This window comes from Pollicipes pollicipes, unplaced genomic scaffold, assembly GCF_011947565.3.
Source record: "Pollicipes pollicipes isolate AB1234 unplaced genomic scaffold, Ppol_2.1 Scaffold_6511;HRSCAF=7721_pilon_pilon_pilon, whole genome shotgun sequence".
In the NCBI taxonomy this organism is placed as follows: Eukaryota; Metazoa; Arthropoda; class Thecostraca; order Pollicipedomorpha; family Pollicipedidae; genus Pollicipes; species Pollicipes pollicipes.
In genome coordinates this window covers 27,986-47,736 of record NW_023596889.1, presented here as the reverse complement: position 1 = coordinate 47,736, position 19,751 = coordinate 27,986, and the positions used below count along the sequence as shown (strand labels likewise).

Here is a 19,751-nt window from a genome sequence, read left to right as displayed (position 1 = left end):
ACACCTTGAGAGGGAGATTTGCTGGTTGGATGCGGTCGCGATTTGGGGTGCTCCGCGGTTCTCGTCCTTGTGTGCATGGCGCTCCGTTGTCCTTGTTTGTGCGTAACTCCACTGCCCTTGTCCTCGCGTATACAGCTCTTTTGCCCCTGTCCGCGTGCGTAGGGAGCTCTGCTGTCCTGTACTTGCGTGTACATAACTCTATTGCCCATGTTGAACTTATCTAAACAGTAGTGCGTGGTCAATCATCGTCAATGGAACACAGGTTTAAACGTCTTAATGCCTATGACAAAATGTTTTGCGGTTGCGCTAAAGCACATGACATGCACTTCACGAAAACCTCGAATTAGTTTGTGCCGCGCAGTTGGGGGACAATGGCCGACCTGAGTAGTTCTGGGCGCTCGCTATTCGCTGCTGACGACGTGGCCTGCGGTCGGTGGCAGCAGGCGCACTGAAGGTCAGATAGCGTCAGAGGGCGGATCGGACCGTGCCGGCCACTGCGACACATCAAACTTTTGCCGAAAGACTGCCATTGACCCGAAATCTCATGGTCGGATAGCGCGGTCAGGCCCACGCAACGAACAACAGTTGGCGTGGATACTGACCCCAGAAATTCACCCAAATGGTTAGAGCTAACCGTTACCATGCACATGTTCGTACATAGCCCCACTAACGTTTTATCTGGCCAACGCCAGCAGGCGCTGTCGTTGTTCTCACCTCAGCAGCCGATGAGAATCCTTCATAGGTAAAAAATGTCGGTATATTTCCACAGACCTCGCTAATATAGTTTTTACATGTTTTGTATGCAGCCTGAACAAGGTTTTAAACTTACCCACGTTTTTACGTACGAAAATATCTAAACTTACTAAAACCCGATGCTTGGCACTTTGCATGCGCCAAACTTCGTTGGTAACTAATTTAAACTGACATTGCCGGTTTTTGGAGAAAGATGGGTCTGAGGAGGAAAGCGTATTTTAAGCGGAATCCGTCATAGTCAAGGAAGTATGACCTTCCTGGCGTCGTAACGTGTTCTTATTGCGAGCAGTCTTTCATCCCTCCAACACCTCCCGGATAACAACGGCTAGTTCAAATCCAGCGACCGATGATGTTATCTCATGTCGGATGCTTCAAGTATCATTCACGGCTCCACGGCACTCTCACGGCCGACAACAAAATGACATCGACCCAAAAGCGGCATCCTCGCTACTAATCTTATTTCCAACAGCAGGCGGCATCCAACGCCACGCCCGTTACCGCCCACGTCCCCAGTTCTGACCCTGTCCACATCGCTCCAGCTCCGACAGCCACTAAAACTTGACTTGGCGCGGCTTCCTGGCGACGAACGCCGCCGGCCGGCCGGCCTCGGTCGCCGGTACCGTGCGGAAGTCGTGCTCGTAGTCGTCCTCGAGGGCGGCGCCGCTCGCCAGCGTGGCGAGGCGCGGCGCGCCGGCGGCCGCCTCCTCTTCCCGCCGCTCCGGGCAGTCGTCGGCCAGGTGCGAACGCTGGTGACACACCTTGCACGCGCCGCCGCGCGGGTACACGCCGTTGGGATTGAGGGAGCACTCGCGCGACAGGTGGCCCGTCTGGCCGCACACGAAGCAGACGGCGAACGGCAGGCCGCCGTCGCCCTGCTTGGCGCGACACTCGCTCAGCCGGTGCTCGGTGGAGCCGCAGCGGAAGCAGAGGCCGGTGACGGGCGTCTGGCCGCCGCCGGTCCGCTGCGGGCACTCGCTGACCTGGTGACCCGGCTGCCGGCAGCCCAGGCACACCTGCCGCCGACGGCACACGGCGGGTCAGCACAGAGAGCGAGCATCACTGTCGGCAGGCGCAGCGCGACGAGCACACCAGCGGGGATCGGGACAGCCACAGCCGTCAGCCATACACCACTGACATCATCTGATGGTGGCAGTCATCCGCAGGCAGTACACATCTTCACGTGTCATAATGACTGATTACAGCACGGCGATCGGCCAGCAAGTACCACACCTCAGTAGTGGTGGACAAAAGCAACACTGTCGACCAAGGAAAGTCGCAGAGCCGATGCCAGCTCGTAGAAACAGTGGTCGACTCTGCTTGGTCCAGGGCAGACAGGGGATTCAGTGAGCGAAAGTCGAACTACAGCTCACCAAACGAATCATAGATGGCGCGGCACGGCAAATAGAAATCCGATAACAATAGGCACCAGTGGAAACGCTACGGGTATCACCGAACCCCGACACCACCCACGCTGACTCACCTTCTTGGCGTCTCGCTTGCGCTTCATCTCCTCGCGACGGCGAGCAGTCTTCATCGTCTGCTTCAGCACGACGTCGGAGACGCGCTGCAGCTTCAGCTGGCGGCGCAGCTCCTTCAGCCGGCCGACGGCGTCACCCGTCATCCAGACGCCGTCAAACTTCACCATGCGCTCCTCGCGCTGCGGCCCGCCGCCGTCGCGCCGAGGAGCCTGCCGGTCGTCGGGTGCCGACGGCGGGGCCGTCGCTGCCTGCTCGCCGGCCGATCGCCGCTCCTTCACGCACCCCTCCGAGGACTGGGGGGCGTCGTCATCGGCAGAGTCGGCCTCCTCGCCGTCGTCAGCGTCCTCCAGCCGGGCGGAGGCCGTCGTCGGCGCGCCGCCGCCGCGCGCCGCCAGCAACGACAGCAGCTTGCGGTGCTCGGCGCGCTTGCGTTTCTTCATCTCGCGTTTGAGCTTCTGCGGGTCGGTGATGGCGGCGGCCAGCTCCGCTCGCACGCGCTCGAGCCGCGGCACGGCGCGCCGCCGCACCCAATAGCCGTCGAACTGGGTCATCAGCCGGTTCTCGGCCAGGATCGGCGGCCCAGACGGTGCCGCGCCGACAGGCGTCTTGGTCCGCGGCTTCTTGCGCTTCTTCTTCTTCTGGACTTGTCTCCCGAAGCCGTTCGGTTTCGCTGTTGCAGGGTCACTGTTCGTGACACCCTCTGCGGGGTCCTCCGAGTCTACGCCGGGTCGCTGAGAGATGTGAGGTGCACCAATGATCTCAGGGCTTCCGCAGTCTTCATCGCGCTTGCTCTTGCATTGCCGTTTGACATTATTTGAAATGGCTGCCCCATCCTTTCTTTTCAGGCCTTTCTTAGTGACCTTGGCGGAAACGTGTTTTTCCAATTGTCCGGAAGCAGTTTCACCTAAATCTCCGTTTGCCTCCGCGCTCACTTTCTGAACAACCTTTTTTGATTTCTTCGATTTCTTTGACTTTTCAGCAGTTCCTGCGACTTTGTTTTTAAGACTCATGGCACCACTACTTGCTTCACTGGTGTCCACGTCCTTCATCGGCTGCGCAGTACCGGCGAGGCCAGTCGTAAGAACAGTTGGTGCGCAAACACCGCTGTCATCCAATTCAGATTCGGGCATGCCAGTCTGTTTACCAGACTTTTTATTTTCATGTTTTGGCCCACCGAATTTTTTGCCGGGTTTCAATGCAGACGGCTTATTTGCCACATGGTGCTTTGCCTTTTGATTTTGCTTACCCTTATTCTTCTTCATGCTTGCTTTATTGCCCGGGTCGTTGGCACGGGCCAACGGTTCGGTGGCGGCCGTTGGAGGAGCCAGCTCTGACCATGGCGTGGCTTCACAGGGCGGCTTCTGGATGCCCTTGGTGGAGTAGCGTGCAAAACGCGTCATGGCTGGTGCTGGAACAGACGCATCACGCCCATTAGAGCTCATAAGGGTAGGAAAGGAGACGAACGATTGAGAACGGAGTCTCGAGTCGAGCTTGCCACGTTTGCAGGCCGAAAATGACGTGGCCTCGGCAGCCCTGCCCGGCTCGGCCAGGACAGCCACCCTTTCAGTGGGCGTTTGTCCTTGTAACCCCTGATTGTGCAGCAATGCAATTTTACGTGACAGGTAGGAACACTCTGTACAGTCATGCTATAACAATTTCAAAATGTTTGTGTGCAAGTTGTTTAATCAGGCCTGGGCATCCTGCAATGGTACAATACCACTGATGTTTCACCTAGATGTTTGATTACCATGGGTAAAACACAATTGTAAAGGTCCCCGAAAACACTAGGGCACGCGCCTAAATCCGGTCATGATCTCGGCAACCAGGGCCAGCAGCGACGCGAGATGAAAGCCATGTAGACACATGCTTGGGGGGGGGGGGGTGAGTATTTGCCAGCTCTTAGCAACCAGTCATCTGCTAATTATGCAGAAAAGCCAAGAAGCACACTATTGTAACCTGATTTCTTTTGACATGTATTCATTAAATACACAGTTAACAAGACAATACAGAAATACAAGGGCTAGAGTGATGCCTCAAACAGCAAAAGAAGCCAATATATGCAAATCTGAACATATTTCATGCAGCTCAACACTGACATAAAATGAATACTGTTAACAACCTCTAGTCTGGCTCCAGATGCTCTACAACTGTTGTGCTTTGCATGATTCTCATCCAAAGGGTGAGCACATCTTATGCACATTCTGATATCTTATTATCAGTGCCCTTTCAGTGTGCAATTTAAAAACTGCAATGCACTGGACCTTCTAAACAGCATGTGAATACAACAATTCTTCAGTCAGGGATGCATGCCCATATTTGTTTGGAGGTGGTTGTGCCCAAAAAAGAAAAAAACCTGAGCCTGCCAATAGTAGCCCATCTCTTCCCACCAGACTAAGTCCTCAGCTGGTAGGAAACCTCCCAACCTGACAAGAGCCCTCACTAATAGAAGTCTTTCCAACCTGGCATGGCCCGAGTCTCCGAACCTGAGTCCTCACAATCAGAGTGCTCTCCTATTCTGACTTCTAACCAAACTGAGAACCCCCTAAAATTAGCACATAGTTATTGGAAGCTCAAGCAATGTGACTGAAAACAAATAATGATTAAATAACACTCCAACTTCCTCCAAATAGCAAAATAAATGAAATCAGATCTGACAATACTGTATCATTTTGGAGGCAACCTAGTTCAATCAGCCTGAGACAAGGCCCCAAACTTGTCTTGGGGAGTAGTTTTGCATATCTGCTTGAAGTGCTAGCATGTATATTTCAACATTTCTTAGAGGTTCACTGCTTCCTGAATATTGTAGCCCCATGTCAATTGCATGGAAAGCCCAACCTGCCATAATCCAGCTGTGCTCTGGGCCATACTAACATGATAGCTCCTTGGAGGGGGGGGGGGGGGGAAGAGGGACAAGTGACCATCCCTTATACAATACTTTATGTACATTAATATGTGAGAATAAATGTTGAACACTACAAATATGAACTGGAAAAGAAAAACTTAACAGATGGAGAACAAAAGGTATTTCAAGCCATGCAAAGGACTTTACTGCGGGACCCTAAACTGGGTTGTCAGTGAAACTGGGTAAGCTGTGTGGCCCCTCTGGGAAGCTTGTATAGGCCCTTGACCATGTTGCAAAAAATTATGCTGACATTTCAGTGCTGGCAGCAATATCGAGGCAACGTGCACAATGGATATCACAGTGTTCCTAATCTAAGCAAACGTAAAGTCAAGGTTTCAATTACTTATGTATTTCAAAGGCACTTCCAGGCAGCATACTCCAAGCCATTTTGTTACACAAAAATGTGACCTTTACACCTGGCCTAAATTTCCTGCATCAGAGTGAGGTTCAACACACCAGATATATTTTGAAAATGCTGAATCAATTTTGGATCCTGCTCAGTATGCCACACATCAGAGACTACTGGCCAATGAATGTGAAACAATAGCAAAGCAGGCTGAACCACTTCAATAGCTCCAAATTTTTGTGGTTACAGATGGCCTTAGGGCTGCTGATTCTGAACAAGAATTCATCAGGACTTTTTGGGGGACCTAATCCTTTGACAAACGAGCTTTAGCTAAATTGCATTATATCCGTTTTCGATACTTTAGTTAACAGCCATTCCTCGCCCCATTGTTTACCAAGTGCCACCAATGATGAGACCGACTTCAACAAAACATCTCGATGTACACCTCTCGTAACCCTACCACCGTCCACGACTCTCCAAAGCGCACCACGTGCAAAGCCGATAAGCGTCAGGCGCAGCGTTTCAATTCACATGCGTCTTTTCCCGTCCACATGCGCCGTGCTTGTCTTACCTGCTGCGAAGTTAAAACTTTACGGGTGTGCTATTTACAGAAAGGGAAGAATATTTCTCACTCAAATTCGTAAGGATCGTGTAGGGTACTTCTTAATCGAGGAATAACATCTACGAATCTTATTTAAAATCAATTTTCTGAGCACAGGAAGCATTGCAAGAACGGATGAACGTAACTAAATATAAAAATACAAGTAGGAAGCAAGAAACCAAAAATCTCTGCAAGATTTTCCCGCTTACTAGTTGCCTAGCAACCAGAAATTTTGTATCTACGCCACCCGGCCCGCTGTAAGTGAGCGGCGGTGAAGCAACCAGGTGGGGGCGCGGGTGAAAAGCTCTGGTAAGCTGGAACATAGGGTTGAGAACCAATAAAACAAGTGAGTATCGAGGTGTACAACCATGATGCCGTTATGCCCCCATGCTCTGTCGTCAGGTGTCGACGACCTCGTTCTCAGAAACTCCGTGACAGCCACTGGGCCCGGCGTCGTTCAACAGCAATGAACGGCCAGCCAATCTCTGACTGATAACCATGCAGAGATTGGGAGCTTGGTTTACCAAGGCCAATCTCACAGGACCGTTCGTGAATGCAATCGACGGGCCGAACTGTCGCCGTTCTGTTTGAGCTTGTTTAGGAGATTGTCGCAGCCGCCGTGATTGCGTAACCTCTGTGGTCGATCCGGTGACGTTTCTGTCGATTCCTGACCGTCCTGGCGATTGTGACTATTCGTTTCGCTTGTCCTCTTTAGTGGTAGATCCATCTCGTGGTTATCAACCGTGCTTCGTCGGAATAATTCGCTACGGGGTTTCAGCCGGTGTAGTTGGAGAATGGAGCAGGCCCCTGGCTCTGCCCTGCAGCTGCTGCTGACCGCCTATCGTCTGAAGCGATGGCTGAGTCTGGAAAACGAGCCTACGCCGGTCCTGCCGGACGGCGTCGAGGACACTGACGTGGGTGAGGTCCGACAGCTGGCCGAGGAGGGGTTGTTGGACTGCGTGATGCCGCACCTAATCAGCGTCATGGCAGACTCGGAACCTCCGAGTGTCAAGCCTAGGGAAAAGGGCTCATCTGGTCGCTCCAAGAAGCGAGACACCGCGTCCAAGAAGGAGCTGCACCTCTCCGAGCCAGACGTCAACATCACCATCCAGGTGATGGACGAGGCGCTGAAGCGCTCCCAGGAGTTCGCCTGTCCGAAAGCGGTGCTGCTGGAGCATATGCCGTACTTTAGAGACGTCGTCAAGGGCCAGAAGCTGGAGAACGTTGACATCACGATCCACTGCGAGCTGACCATCTTCGACTGGCTAATATGCTGGGTGCAGTCGCAGTCGGTCCGCTCGGCTGTGGCGCCGACGCTCACGGCCGACTCCGTCCTCTCCGTGCTGAGCTCGGCTGACTTTCTGCGCATGGACCGGCTGGTGGACGAGTGTTTCGAGTTTGTGCGCGCCGACCCGGCGCGCGTCACCGACCGCCCGGGCGTCACATGCCTCAACGAGCGGCTGATGGCGCGGCTGGCGACGCTCTTCCACCACGACCGGGTGGAGGCGCTGGCGGCGCACGACCGTCTGCGCGGTCGGCTCTACTGTCAGCTGACGGCGCTGCTCTGCGAGTCGCGGCCGCAGCCCGAGCTCGGCCGGCACTGGACGGCGTCGTTGCTGTTCTGCTGCGTCGACTGCGGCCGCCTGCTGCTGCCGGCCGTCGCCGCGCAAGTTGAGTGCGTCGCGCGCAACCTGTCGGTGACCCCCGACGGCCGGCTTGCGTACCTGCACCGGCGCGACCGAGGCTGGGAGCTGGGCGCGCACGTAGCACGGCTGCGGCGCGAGCTGCGCTCCTGGCGGCTCGTCTACTGGCGTCTGTGGGCCGCTGTGCACTTCCTGTGGTGTGCGCGCTGCGAGCGGCCGTTCGCTGCCAGCCAGCTGGGCGGCTGCCTCTTCCACCCGGAGCCGGCGCGGTACGGCGCGCTCGGTAAGACGGCCGCCACCCCGCTCGGCCACCACCCCTGCTGCGGCCAGACGGCGCTGCAGTTCGACCCGCTGCAAACGCGCTCCGGCTGCCTGCTCCGCGACCACCTGGTGGAGCCGGCGCCCGGCCAGGAGGCGGCGGCGGCGCAGGCCGTGTACCGGGATCTGCAGGCGCACCGTTCGCTGGCCGTGGAGCCGGGCCCGGCAACTGAGGACGGGCCGGCGACGCCGCTGCGGGCGCACACGGCGCTGCAGCTGACACCGGCCGGTGGCGAGCCCGAGCCGGGCCTGGTGCCGGCCGCGCTGCGGCCGGACGACAGTGGGCGGGCCGGCGACGGTGGCGCCGCGAGCGGCGGCGCGCCGCCTACGCGCACCGCCTCGCTGGACTCGACCGAGTACACGGCCTCAGAGGAGGAGGAAGAGGCGGGCGTGGCGCGGCTGCCGGTCGCTCGACTGGCGACTCGGCGCGGCGGGCAGCGGCCCGAGCCGGCGCCGCCGCCGCCGCCAGCGGTTTGGACGCCGGCCGCCTCCACGCGCCAGAACCAGGACGTGCAACGGCACCGTGAGACAGCTGAACTGCGCCGCTTGGCCGGCCTGCTAGCCAGCCCGGGCCGCGTGTGGCGCGGCCGGCGAGGCCCCGCCGCGGCCGGCTCGTTCCTGCTGCTGGAGCGTGAGCTGCGCAGCGCGGCCGAGCCGCCGCCGCCGCCCACGGCCGGCCAGCGCAGGCGAGCGCGGCGCAAGTAGACACCCCTGCGCCCTGCAAAGTGCAGGGCGCAGAGGTGTCAGGGCTGTCTGGCAACCAGAGAGAATCCCGTTTACTAAAGTCATTTAGAACTGAGAAGAATCTGCTGATGGTGTCCAAGTTCTCTGATGTTTTGGGACCTTTCCCAGGTGTACTAATTAGGGTAGAATTTATTATATGCGCCACTTTGTTAGACTCGCTTTTATTCAGGACGTTCGGTGAAATATAGGGGGACATTAACTGATAGTCGTGGTCGCTCTGCTCCATCAGTGATTCGGTTTCTTTGGGACTGAAAAAGGCAAAATCACATTTTATAGACGTGCATTTCCTGCTTTTGCCGACTGGTAAGCAGTTGTAGAGCAATGCTTAAAACATGGTATTTTTTAAACAATCTCGAAGGAAAGTAGAACGAAAGGTCTGCGAGGGAGTATCCTAAGTCTTAGACATATTTCAAAGACATACTCTAATGAAACCTCGGCGCTAGTTACACCTAATATTAGCGTTGGGCAATGCAGCGGCAGCACCGTCAAAACACATGGATATGAATTTTAGATATTACAGAGTCCAAGTTACACTGCCAGCGCTTTGCCAGCGCTAATTTCGTCTCTTCCCTAGAATGGCGACCACCGCTGACATGACAATCACTGAGCGTACCTCTACCCGTGCGAACAAAAGAATGTTTGTGATTGGCCTAGGGGGCGAGGGCCTGCTCCTGAGAAGCGCACTGGTTGAAGTTTGAACGGGTGCGTCTGTTGGGCCATTTGATGCTGCCATTCCCAAAGCCAGGATGCGTCCCAGAAAGAGCCACCGCGATTAGCACCAAAATGGAGAAATCAAAGCCGCAGTACAACGATTCGCTGATTCCGCGAAAGAATAGCCTCAAATCGAGTATATTTTTATCTGTACGATGTTTCAAGCTTTCGTAGCATTTCATGCACAGCTATTTTGACACAGTGTGTTGCAAACATTACAGAGTACACACGCTGCAGAAATTAGAGGAATCAAATGCATTTCTTTCGCAGTGGTGAACGGAGTGTCCAATGAGATTCATCCCGCAGGCTCGGCTACTTCAGATGGAAATTCTGGGCTATTCAGAAAAATCTCGAGAAAACTGGTATTACTGATCAAATTGTACGCGTCTGATGTAAATATAAGTGAAAAGTACACAAAAGGTAGGCGTGGTAGAAAAAGGCGTGTTCTTTGTAGCGTTTATTTGTTTCAGTGATATTACGACCTTCACTCCCGCCTCTGTCTTTCCTTCTCCCTAAACCCTTCGCGCCATGCCTGCTCTTAACTTTCTATTCAAATGGGGTTTGTCGCCAGACAGCTGGGCCCCACCTGCATTCACCACATCAACACAACACATCACGCTATTTCCCACACTAGCGTAGCCCGCATTTAACGCAGATGAATCTGACCCCCACCATGACTGTGTAAATCGCCATGCTGCGTTAAAATGTCTGAAGCTCGTGCTCTCGTGATTCTTAGGGTCTGTGTACTGACCGCGTCATTCACACTGTACCTCATCATCGTCAACATCACCACTTGAAATAAACATGCGCTCGACACTGGCTTTGGCCTCCGGCACCGCCCGTCCGTCATCAAAATAAACGGGCCGGCCAGGAATCAGAGCCACCTTCCACGCTTGCTCTTTGTGAGAGCGCCAGCTCCAGTCGTGGCAGAAACGCGAGGCGAAGGTCGCGCGCGGGACACGAAACGTCATCAACTTCATTACTCTGTAGTGACACCATGCGGCTCATAGTACCAAGCGAGCCCAGTGCATCACGACGTCAACTAGGATCGCGTAGCGATACCTGATTACCCCCGCTGTACCGACCCTACTGTTCAGACGATCAGTTCAGTCGCATCAGGGTCAACATTGTACACTCGCGACGTATAACTGAAGAGTATCTGCACGGCTGGAAGCCGGGTCATCGCTGCGCAGCATCACGTTAAACCTGTACACGGCCACCGCCACTGAACAACCCTCGTGTGCTGTAATAGTCTTGACAGAACAGTGGTTTCCTTCGGAAATGCCGTTCCCTGACGAGGCATAGGTCGCTCAGTACACACACAATATATATATATATATATATATATATATATATATATATATACATACATATATATATATATACATATACAAATATGTATGTTTACATAAGTATTACATGTATAAGCATATACGTAAATAAGTACACACACATGCATATATATATATATATACATATATATATATATATATATATATCTATATCTCTCTATCTATGTCTATATCTATATCTATATATATATACATAATATTCCACACCTCATCTACTGGCGAATTCCAAGATCGACTCAATGCAGAACGACATCTGAATGTCCGTGAGAAGCTCTCGTAGTGCACGCCTCTCCAGAAACACCGAATAGAGTGGAGCGATAACACTAGCAGCCGCCTCCAAATGGAGGGGAGGGGTTGCAACCCGTTAACCACCAGCATGAGAGAAGTCCATGCTCACTCGGTTCCAATTTTCATGACGTTCAGCGAGCCATGTTCCGATCGCTGTGCGGCCAGATCGATAGATTGGCAGGCCGGGCACTGGCGCACCACATGCTGTACCTGTTTCCGCGTCGCGAAGGAGTCCAACCGCTTGCAGAGGTGGAGCGTGCGCCTGATGCCCGGGTGTCCGCTGGCCTCGTGCACAGACACGATGCCCGGTGCTGTCACGGTGCTGCCGTGGACTTCCTGAGTCCCTGAGCCGCTTCTAGAAGAGCCGAGCGAAACCCAGTTCTTCGGGTATTTGGTGAGCCCGCCTGCGTGGTCAAGGGGAAAGGTGCTGGGCTGTTAATCCGGTGGCACTGGGTTCAATTCCCAGGGCAGGTGCGTTGTTTGGCCCGGCTCAAATGGGAAGGTCAACTGGCAACTGAACAATGAAGGTCAACTGGCAACTGAACAATGACAGACAACCCAGCTCCGGGGCGGCCGTGTCTCAGCATTGTGAGTGACGTAAAACCTTCCACATTCCTGCCTGGCGAAAGGGTGGTAGCAAAATTATCCCTTCGTTTGGACGGCACGACTAGAGGTTGGGTTTGGGGTACACGCAACAAGCTATGCTCAGCAAGCACTCTGAACTCAAAGTCAACCATGCAAATTATTTGAAATGGATGTAAAAAAGATATCGGCTTTGTTTTCTTCCGACGGGACAGTCTCCACCTTCAGGTCAAGATCGTACTCAACGACAAAGCTTTTGATCGCTTTCAAGCGTCTCCGGATGGGCCACTTACTTGCCGCTTTCGTCTTCAAGCGCGCCTTCCCAGACAAGGGGTCGACGAGCCAGTGATGCATCGTCCTCGAGTCGGAGACGAAAGTAAAACGCTTTAATTTTGACGGCACTGCGAGATTTGTGCCTCGAACCACAGCATCTAGCTCAGGGAGGTTGATATGGGAGTTTATGATTTACGAAGCCAGCAAGCATCCTCAATACCTTCTCCTTCAGCTTCAAGGACCGCTCCCAAGGCGAGAGCTTGCACCAATCCATACGCCAGGGCCAGCCCTGGCCACGTCCCACCTCCCCTGAGCGGGATCTGATGCTCTGACACGCTGAAGAGTCTACCACCATGCTGCGCAGCTAAGGATCAGTTATCTCATGGTCCCAGCTGGTCGTCACCACGCCGGCACGTCTCTTCAAATAGGATGCCGTGACGCGCGGCCAGTCACAAACCGGGAAGCGACTAGCCAGTCAACCACAGGTAGACAAGATGGCGCGCCTCGTCATCTCTTGACGGCAGCTGGGCTCCGTCCTCTATGCGCTTAAGGGATTTGCACACCAGCCCATGCTGCTGCAGATGAGCCGTCACCTCATCCGTATTCACGACATCTTCCCCGCCAGGATGTCGTTTACGTGCGAACTAAGCAAAATGTTCAACACCTCCATGGCCAATGGCGCAACGCTCATGCCCAAACCGAGTCTGGTCAAGCACCACACTTGACCCTGGCAAACAGCAGTTTTGGTAGGCCCATAGCGATTAATGTACACTGGTCTGTATGTAAGCGTCACGAAGATCTAGCAGAGCGAAGCCTCCTCCGCACCGGCACGACTATGATCTTCTCTGTGCAATCATCCGTATCAGCCGTGTGCGGGTCCAGGTGGGCGTTTACTTCTTTGAAGTCGAAAACTGGCTGTGCTTCACATTTCTCCTGCCTCATCGCGGCCATGAGGGGATTGTTCATCTCACTTTTCCGTGCAACCGTTCTTCATAACGGACGAGTCGCCGCTCATCAACCCACTTCCAGATAACTTGCTCATACTTTTGGCGTGCTGCCGGGAAATTCGACACTCTTCAGTCGTGCTGAGCAGCTTTTCCGGCCCCTTTCTGCCGCACCACCTCCACTGAACCGACCACTTCTTAGCCACCACATCTCACGTTACAGTGCAATCATCTCCATCGGAGCTGATCATCGCCAGGCGCATCGCAGATGTCTCAGGCTGCGCGTGACGAACAGGCTGCCGCGCGAGCTCAACGCCAAAATTGACGTCATCAAAACAATAGATGGTCCCTTCTCGCGCTGTGTTTACTCATTTCACCCCAAAATGAATGAAAAACCAAGTGGCTTCTGGGCTACAACGAATCGTTTACAGTTACAGCTTGACCTAATTGCGGCGTCACACCGGCCCACGTCAATGCCCTCGCAGCAATGCCGTTTCCCGCAGACAGTGGTCACACCCACCCTGCGCTTATTTCATCGCCGGCAGACACGTGAGCAATGCTTTGCGCACACGCTGTGTTCACCAACGCCTTGCAGGGCGCGCCGCCCACCTTCAACGGGTCTACTGGGAGCGCCCCCATTCACTGAGGACCTGGAGAGGAGAGTGGCGCTAAACTCACCTCCCCGTTTCCATTTTTCGGACATGCCGATACCACGCGCCCGCGACGACTACACCGAAAGCATAGCTGGTTCCGATCTCCTGAAAACCACGACCGCGACTACCGCGCTCCAGTACGCAGTTCCTGGCCAGGTGGTTAGCTCGCTCGCATGCCTAACAGATGACACTGGCATGTGAGACAGTGCTCCGCCCTTCCAAGCGATATGTGCTCTATACGGCGTTCCGCTCGCAGCGTACGCCGTACGGTTTCCGGGAAACCCACCACAAAGCGCACCCCAGGGCCTCATCTGACATACCGCTACACAGGCTTGAGAGCCGACGTAAAGCAGCCAAGTATGCATCGACTGCCTCACCAAACTGCGACTTGCGGTCGACGAAATATTCATAGGCTCGAAATCTGCCCAGCGTGAAAGCGAAAGTCAGCGCCGTCTTGATTTCATCATAACTCCTTTCCTGTTCCCCCGTAAGCTGCTGGTAAAAAGCAAAGGCTCTTCCCGTCAGCCGCAGTGGGACTATGTTCTGGAGACTATCACATCTGGGAGCTCGCGCACTAACTCCGCCTTCTCGAGCCACGCAGAGACTGGCTGGGTCGTGTCATGAAATTCCAGCACGAGACGGAGATCCAGATCTTCACTTTACTGCGGTTTAATGAAACGTCGTAACTCGCATCTGCCTTGTCTTGTGTTGTTCTCGTCTGCCCATTTTTTCTTCGTCCTAAAAAGGCCGGAATAACTTGTGGTAGAAAGAGGTGGAATCTTGTTTTTCAGCTTGTAACCCTTTAATGATAGCACGACCATCACCTCCTCCTCTGCCTTCCGTTCTCTTAAAGTTTTTTCCACACAACTCTCGCTTCCAACTTTCCACTTATCTCGGATTTGCCGGCGGGGTCTGAAAAAACCGGCATTTGAGGCAGACACGTTCGTTCTCCGAAACGGCTCGTCTAATCGCCTTGAACTCTTTGCCAAGCGATTCCGTGCAGTAAGGTGATTCATGGGCAGGCAATAACGAGACCTGACCTGAGGTGAAACGCCTCGAAAACGCAAAGGGAAAATTTTACACGCAAATGCAGACAACTCAGATCTCAGAGGCTACTGCATCGATCTCTGCGAAACCTTCAGCATTGGATGCGCCATACCTGATTCAGTTTTGGAGTTGAACATTCGCTGACCCGAGGTCGGGTCAAAAGTCGTCAAATTTCACAAATTCTAAAAAATTTGCTTGCAAACAACTTAGTCCTCAGAACATGCCGAACCAATCGCTGCAAAACCTTCACCATCGGATGCGCCATACCTGACTTCCGCTTGCAGATGAAAATTCGGTGTTCCTAGATCAGGTCAACAGTCGTCAAATTCCGCAACTTTTTAAATTCGTACATGCAGACAACTCGTCCAGAACTAATTGATCCGATCGTCTCCAAACCTTACCATTCAGTATGCTTTTAACCTGATTATCGGCTGAAGCTGCATGCGTGGCGCTATTTCAATTATGCCTTTTCCTTCTACGTTTATTCCCAACAAAACGTCCACTTTGGTGAGGCTAGACTTATGAGGTTAGTGAAGTCGTTTGCCACTTGAATTTCTCCTTAGTGGAGGTGTACCGAAAGTCACGCGCTAAATGGCGCATGGTGCCGCCGCGATGAACGGAACCATGGTCATGGCAGTGATGATGCGTGGGTGGTCAGTGTGTGCGGTCTGCGAATCCCGTACTGTCTTGATCATGTGCATGCCTCCTCAACATTCTATTGTGGATAACTGGCGTTCAAGTCGTTCAGAGGTCCTCCCAATCGAACTGAACCTGGAACACATCTGTGACGGAAGCTGTAGACTTGATGCGCCCGACTGTGAGGGCAAGCTTGATGGGTCTGATCGAAAAGGACCGGTTCGGTCAGCGTCCTGCTGTGACGGACCCATGACTTTAGAATTGTCTTTGGGACATGCTTTTTGCACTCTGGGTAAAGCTTGTCATCGAGGCACAAGTCCCAGAGGAAAAAGTGGATAAAATCGACGGGAAAGACGTTATTGCTTTGGTCAACGAGAACCTCGAGCTCCACAGTGCCTGATGCACGCAGCCATGTCAATGCGTGATTTGACAGTTACGGCGGTCCAATATGTGCCGAATTTAAGATCTCTTGCACAGTGTACTTTGTGTGTCTGTTCACCAAAAAGAACACGACGCCCTTGCATTTGCGCACAAACTATGTAGAAATGTTGCTGCTGCCATGTGCACGACCGCAAGGAAGTAAGGTGCCCTTACCCTTATGCACTACAAAAAAAAAACCAGGAGCGTCTGGCTTCATGGTATATATTGCAACTGTTAGGCATGCCCAACCCAGTGGTGAAGGCTCGGGGACGATCAGAGCAATAAGTTCTAAACGAGTTTTCTGAGGGTAAAATTTTTTGAAATTTTTGGAAGTTGACAACTTTCGGCCTGACCTAGGGTCAACGAATGTGCAGCTCCTAGAGGGAACTAGGCATTGCTCATGCTATGGTAGATATTTCGCAGCAATTGGTGCAGTAGGCTTTGAGATCTGAGTCGCTTGCATTTGCATGGGAAATTTTGCCTTCGCGTTTTCGAGGTGTTTGACCACAGGTCAGGTCTCGATGCTACCCTCCCTTGACTCACGCCATTACACGGTATCGATTGGCGAAGGTTTCAAACCGATCAGACGAGCCTTTTTGGAGAAGGAGTGTGTCTGCTTCCTATACCGGTTTTCAGACCCTGCCGGGTTTTGCGCCAGACAGCAAGGCCCGGCGCGATCGGCATCCACCATATGAACACAAAAATCCTGCCATTTCAGTTTCCCCATACTAGCATACCCCTCATTTAAACAAACATAAATTTGACACAAGGGGTACCCCTTCAGAATGGTGCGTATGCCAACGCCAATAAAAACACGGTGCATTGTGGGTACGACGGCCATCCATACCAGCCAAGGCGGCATGTACCTTGCTTAAAGGAGAGATACCGGAACAACGCGATGCGTAGATGTATATGTGCCTACGCAGGCGCGTCAGCTGTTACCTGAGTCAGCTGGCCAACAGTGACCTTAGAATGCGGCGTTACATAACAAGTGGCATGGCAGAAGCAGCAGATAATCATCGTGGTTACCTAAAACCTCCCAGCGACCGCAGCATTACATAACCTGCGACGACTGCTCGCTGTTCAGTAATTTTGATCCTCAGTGCATGATCTAGAGCTTCTGCATAACTGTGATGGGCAAAGTTTTTGCGCTCATTGGCAGCCAGCGGTGGCAAAAGTGCCTTTTGTGAAGCGGACGGAATTTTGAACCGCCTAAATTGTTACTTGGAGACAAATCTTTCAGAAACTGTTGTAATTTAACTACGAATGCGATAAACGGCCAAAACGAGGACAAGTTAAACGCAATGCCGCATAACCATCAGACATTTTTGGTTCGGGAGCTTATTTGCACTAAAGTATCATGTGCTGAACATCAAACGCTGAATGATGGTTGAGACTGCACAAATAAAATTACCAGACAAAGGCACACGTAACATAACCAGCCTAGTGGCGTACAGTCTTCTTTTCAGTTGGTGGGCGGAGATTGTGCCTCCTAACTAGGGATATAGTCTCCTGTGTTTAGCCATCACTTTTATCCATCATCATCCACTAATCATAATTTTTAGGGTTCAGACCCCAAAGCTAATTTTGAAAAATTACAGCCCTGTTACCTACTGTGAATGAAAGTGCGTCAAAGCTGGGGAGAGACTTGTCTTAAGTGCATTTCGGAGGAAGACTCAGCCATTTTCATTCCTACCCTCTTTTCCCCTCCCTTACTCCTATGTATTTTCCAAAACTACATGCACCCCTGCAGCCCCAAATTTACCGATAATATGGTTCTACAAGCACCTGAAACAATGCTACTTTTGCCTTTGTGGCACCATCGTACAAGTAGCTGGACGCGTTGGCGACCTTCACTATCATTGCATAACTATTACTGGCGCAGAACTTGCATTTCCTAACATGATCCCAGATATTTAGAGTAAGACCCCTACAATAATGGCATCATTACATGCAAAGGTCCCTTTAAACACCTCTAACGCCTTCAGTTAGCTTTAGATGCAAAATGAGAACAATTAAAAACGTTTTATCTCACGCTTGTCCACTGATCAGTGCGTTATGTCTGAAATGTAACGGGCAATGTGAGAGGCCTACACCAGTGATGCTCGGCCTCTCACCACGAAGCTGCTGTTCCTCTAAGCAGCAGGATGTTTCGGATGAATCCTTGACATTGTCGCTGCATCGTCCACCGTTTACCTCTGAAGCTGCAGCTCAGGTATCCACAAACAACAATCTTCCTAGATCAGCAGGACTTTCGACAATATTACCTTAAAAAAACTGACGATTGGCTACGTTCTTCTAACCGTCAGATTCTCACGACATAAACACAACCAACTGCAACCCACAGCCTTGCGCTGAACCCAACGCTTTGCCACGGCACGCAAGCCCATCTGTCTGAAATGGCACGACGCTTTAATACTCTGCGTAGCGAACTGATCACGTTTTTGGCTAGATGCTGTCCCCAGCCACGATTCTTACTAGAAATCAGCCTAGTTATTTGGTATCTTATGTTGTTTAGTATGTGAAGTGAATCTTGGCTGAACAAATCTGTGAAAAGCACTGACCTGTGGGTCATTGGAAAAACACTGCCTACACCGATCCGTAACGTCAGCATTGTGTATAGTTTGTTTGTAGTATGTTTATGGTATATAGTATAGTTTGTAGTATGTTTCTGGTGCCTGCTGGAAATCATCCTAATTAACATTTTATGACTCAACTTGCTCGTGCAGCGAAAGGTCAACGTTTCAACATGTGCTCTACACATGCTCACGCTGCAAGCGTTAGCGAGTATAGAACAATACAAAGCATTGAGTTTTGTGTAGCTGGGTTGGCCTGTTGCAATATGGTCTGGTCTGTTGAAATTTGTTGCAATTTTCGCAGTTTTTTCACCAAATGACTTACGAAAATGTCAGTCTTTATCACTGATCATATCCGGTAAATAGGAAGCTTATTCATCCTTGTTGACAGCTACCCCGAAATCCGTCCCAGACCCCGCTTTTTTCCAAGCCATGTTCGCCATCAATGGGACGTTTCAGGCATGCCTGTTTTTCGGCTTCCGATGACTGCCTTTTATCTGACTGTCCATTAAGTGACTGTTTCACAGTTGTATGGTGCTTGAAATTTAAATAGCCATCTTGGAGATCATTCGGTGCATTGGCCTGCACCGCCCTTGTTCAGACCTAAAACCCATTAGTCTCTGAGCTACACACCCCTAAAGATATGCCGACTTCTTCAAAGTCATTCAGACATGTGCGTTGCCATACAGTCGTCATTCAAGTTTTGCCACCCCATTGCCCATGCGGCGTTCCAGGCCAAGAAGAATGCATTCGAAGAGTCGCTCTCGTGAGTACAATATCCAGACATAACGGGACGTCCACGGGCTCGCGGCCACCGATGTGTAGGCTCTGCAAGTTTCATGCACGAATCACACTTTGTGCTGCACAATAAAACAGTCGGGCATTCTTATCAGCTTTTAAGGAAATAAGAATTGCAATGCCATGATTTAAGACCTACGCGATATCCGGGCGTGTGAATGCAATTAAGCACCTTGAACTCTGATATAAATACGCAAGAACACCCCGACAGAGGGACACAACACGATCGCATAACGATATTAGGTCAGCAAACGCCTCCACCGCTGCCAAGTCCCCGTCTTGGGAGATTTCAGTGCTGCGCACAAGTAAAAGTAAAGAGGTGCATTGTATAGGCAAAATTGGAGGAATAGCATACGTTACATAAATTTTAGGGAACCAGTCCATCCATTTCTCGTGTCCCACCGTACGCAACCATACCTGTACAATCTTGAATTTGTCCTCTAAACGGACAAGCTGTTACAGTAGCGCGCCCTCTACCAAATCAAGTGCTCGTGCGGCAGTATCAATCTGAAAATGGCGCAAGTAAAACTGACGGTCCGGAGTACCTTGCACACGCACGATACGCGGTCGCGTCCGCCCGCTCTCCAGCCGCCGACTGGCATTTGGGGCTGACGCCACGCGGCCTACGGAGACTACAATGCCCGCCGTGGATGTTTTTGTTCCTAAAGATTGTTGGCGCGCATGCT

General features: G+C 52.2%; 2 protein-coding genes across 2 annotated transcripts; one reads left to right on the top strand and one right to left on the bottom strand.

Moving 5' to 3' along the window:
- Positions 1 to 566: 566 nt before the first annotated feature.
- On the bottom strand, positions 567 to 5,986 carry LOC119106972 (uncharacterized). Its single transcript, XM_037230316.1, has 3 exons — positions 5,967 to 5,986; positions 2,234 to 3,639; positions 567 to 1,766 (listed from the first exon to the last, which is right to left on the bottom strand). Exons 2-3 carry the CDS (start codon positions 3,629 to 3,631, stop codon positions 1,305 to 1,307), a joined length of 1,860 nt encoding a protein of 619 aa, XP_037086211.1. The 5' UTR covers positions 3,632 to 3,639; positions 5,967 to 5,986; the 3' UTR covers positions 567 to 1,304.
- Positions 5,987 to 7,063: 1,077 nt separating this feature from the next.
- On the top strand, positions 7,064 to 8,206 carry LOC119106967 (uncharacterized protein KIAA1841 homolog; the record flags this gene model as incomplete). The annotated part of the gene is made up of 3 exons (XM_037230312.1): positions 7,064 to 7,646; positions 7,752 to 7,987; positions 8,054 to 8,206. Coding segments are annotated over exons 1-3 (972 nt in total), but the record flags the coding sequence as incomplete, so codon positions are not given.
- Positions 8,207 to 19,751: the final 11,545 nt, after the last annotated feature.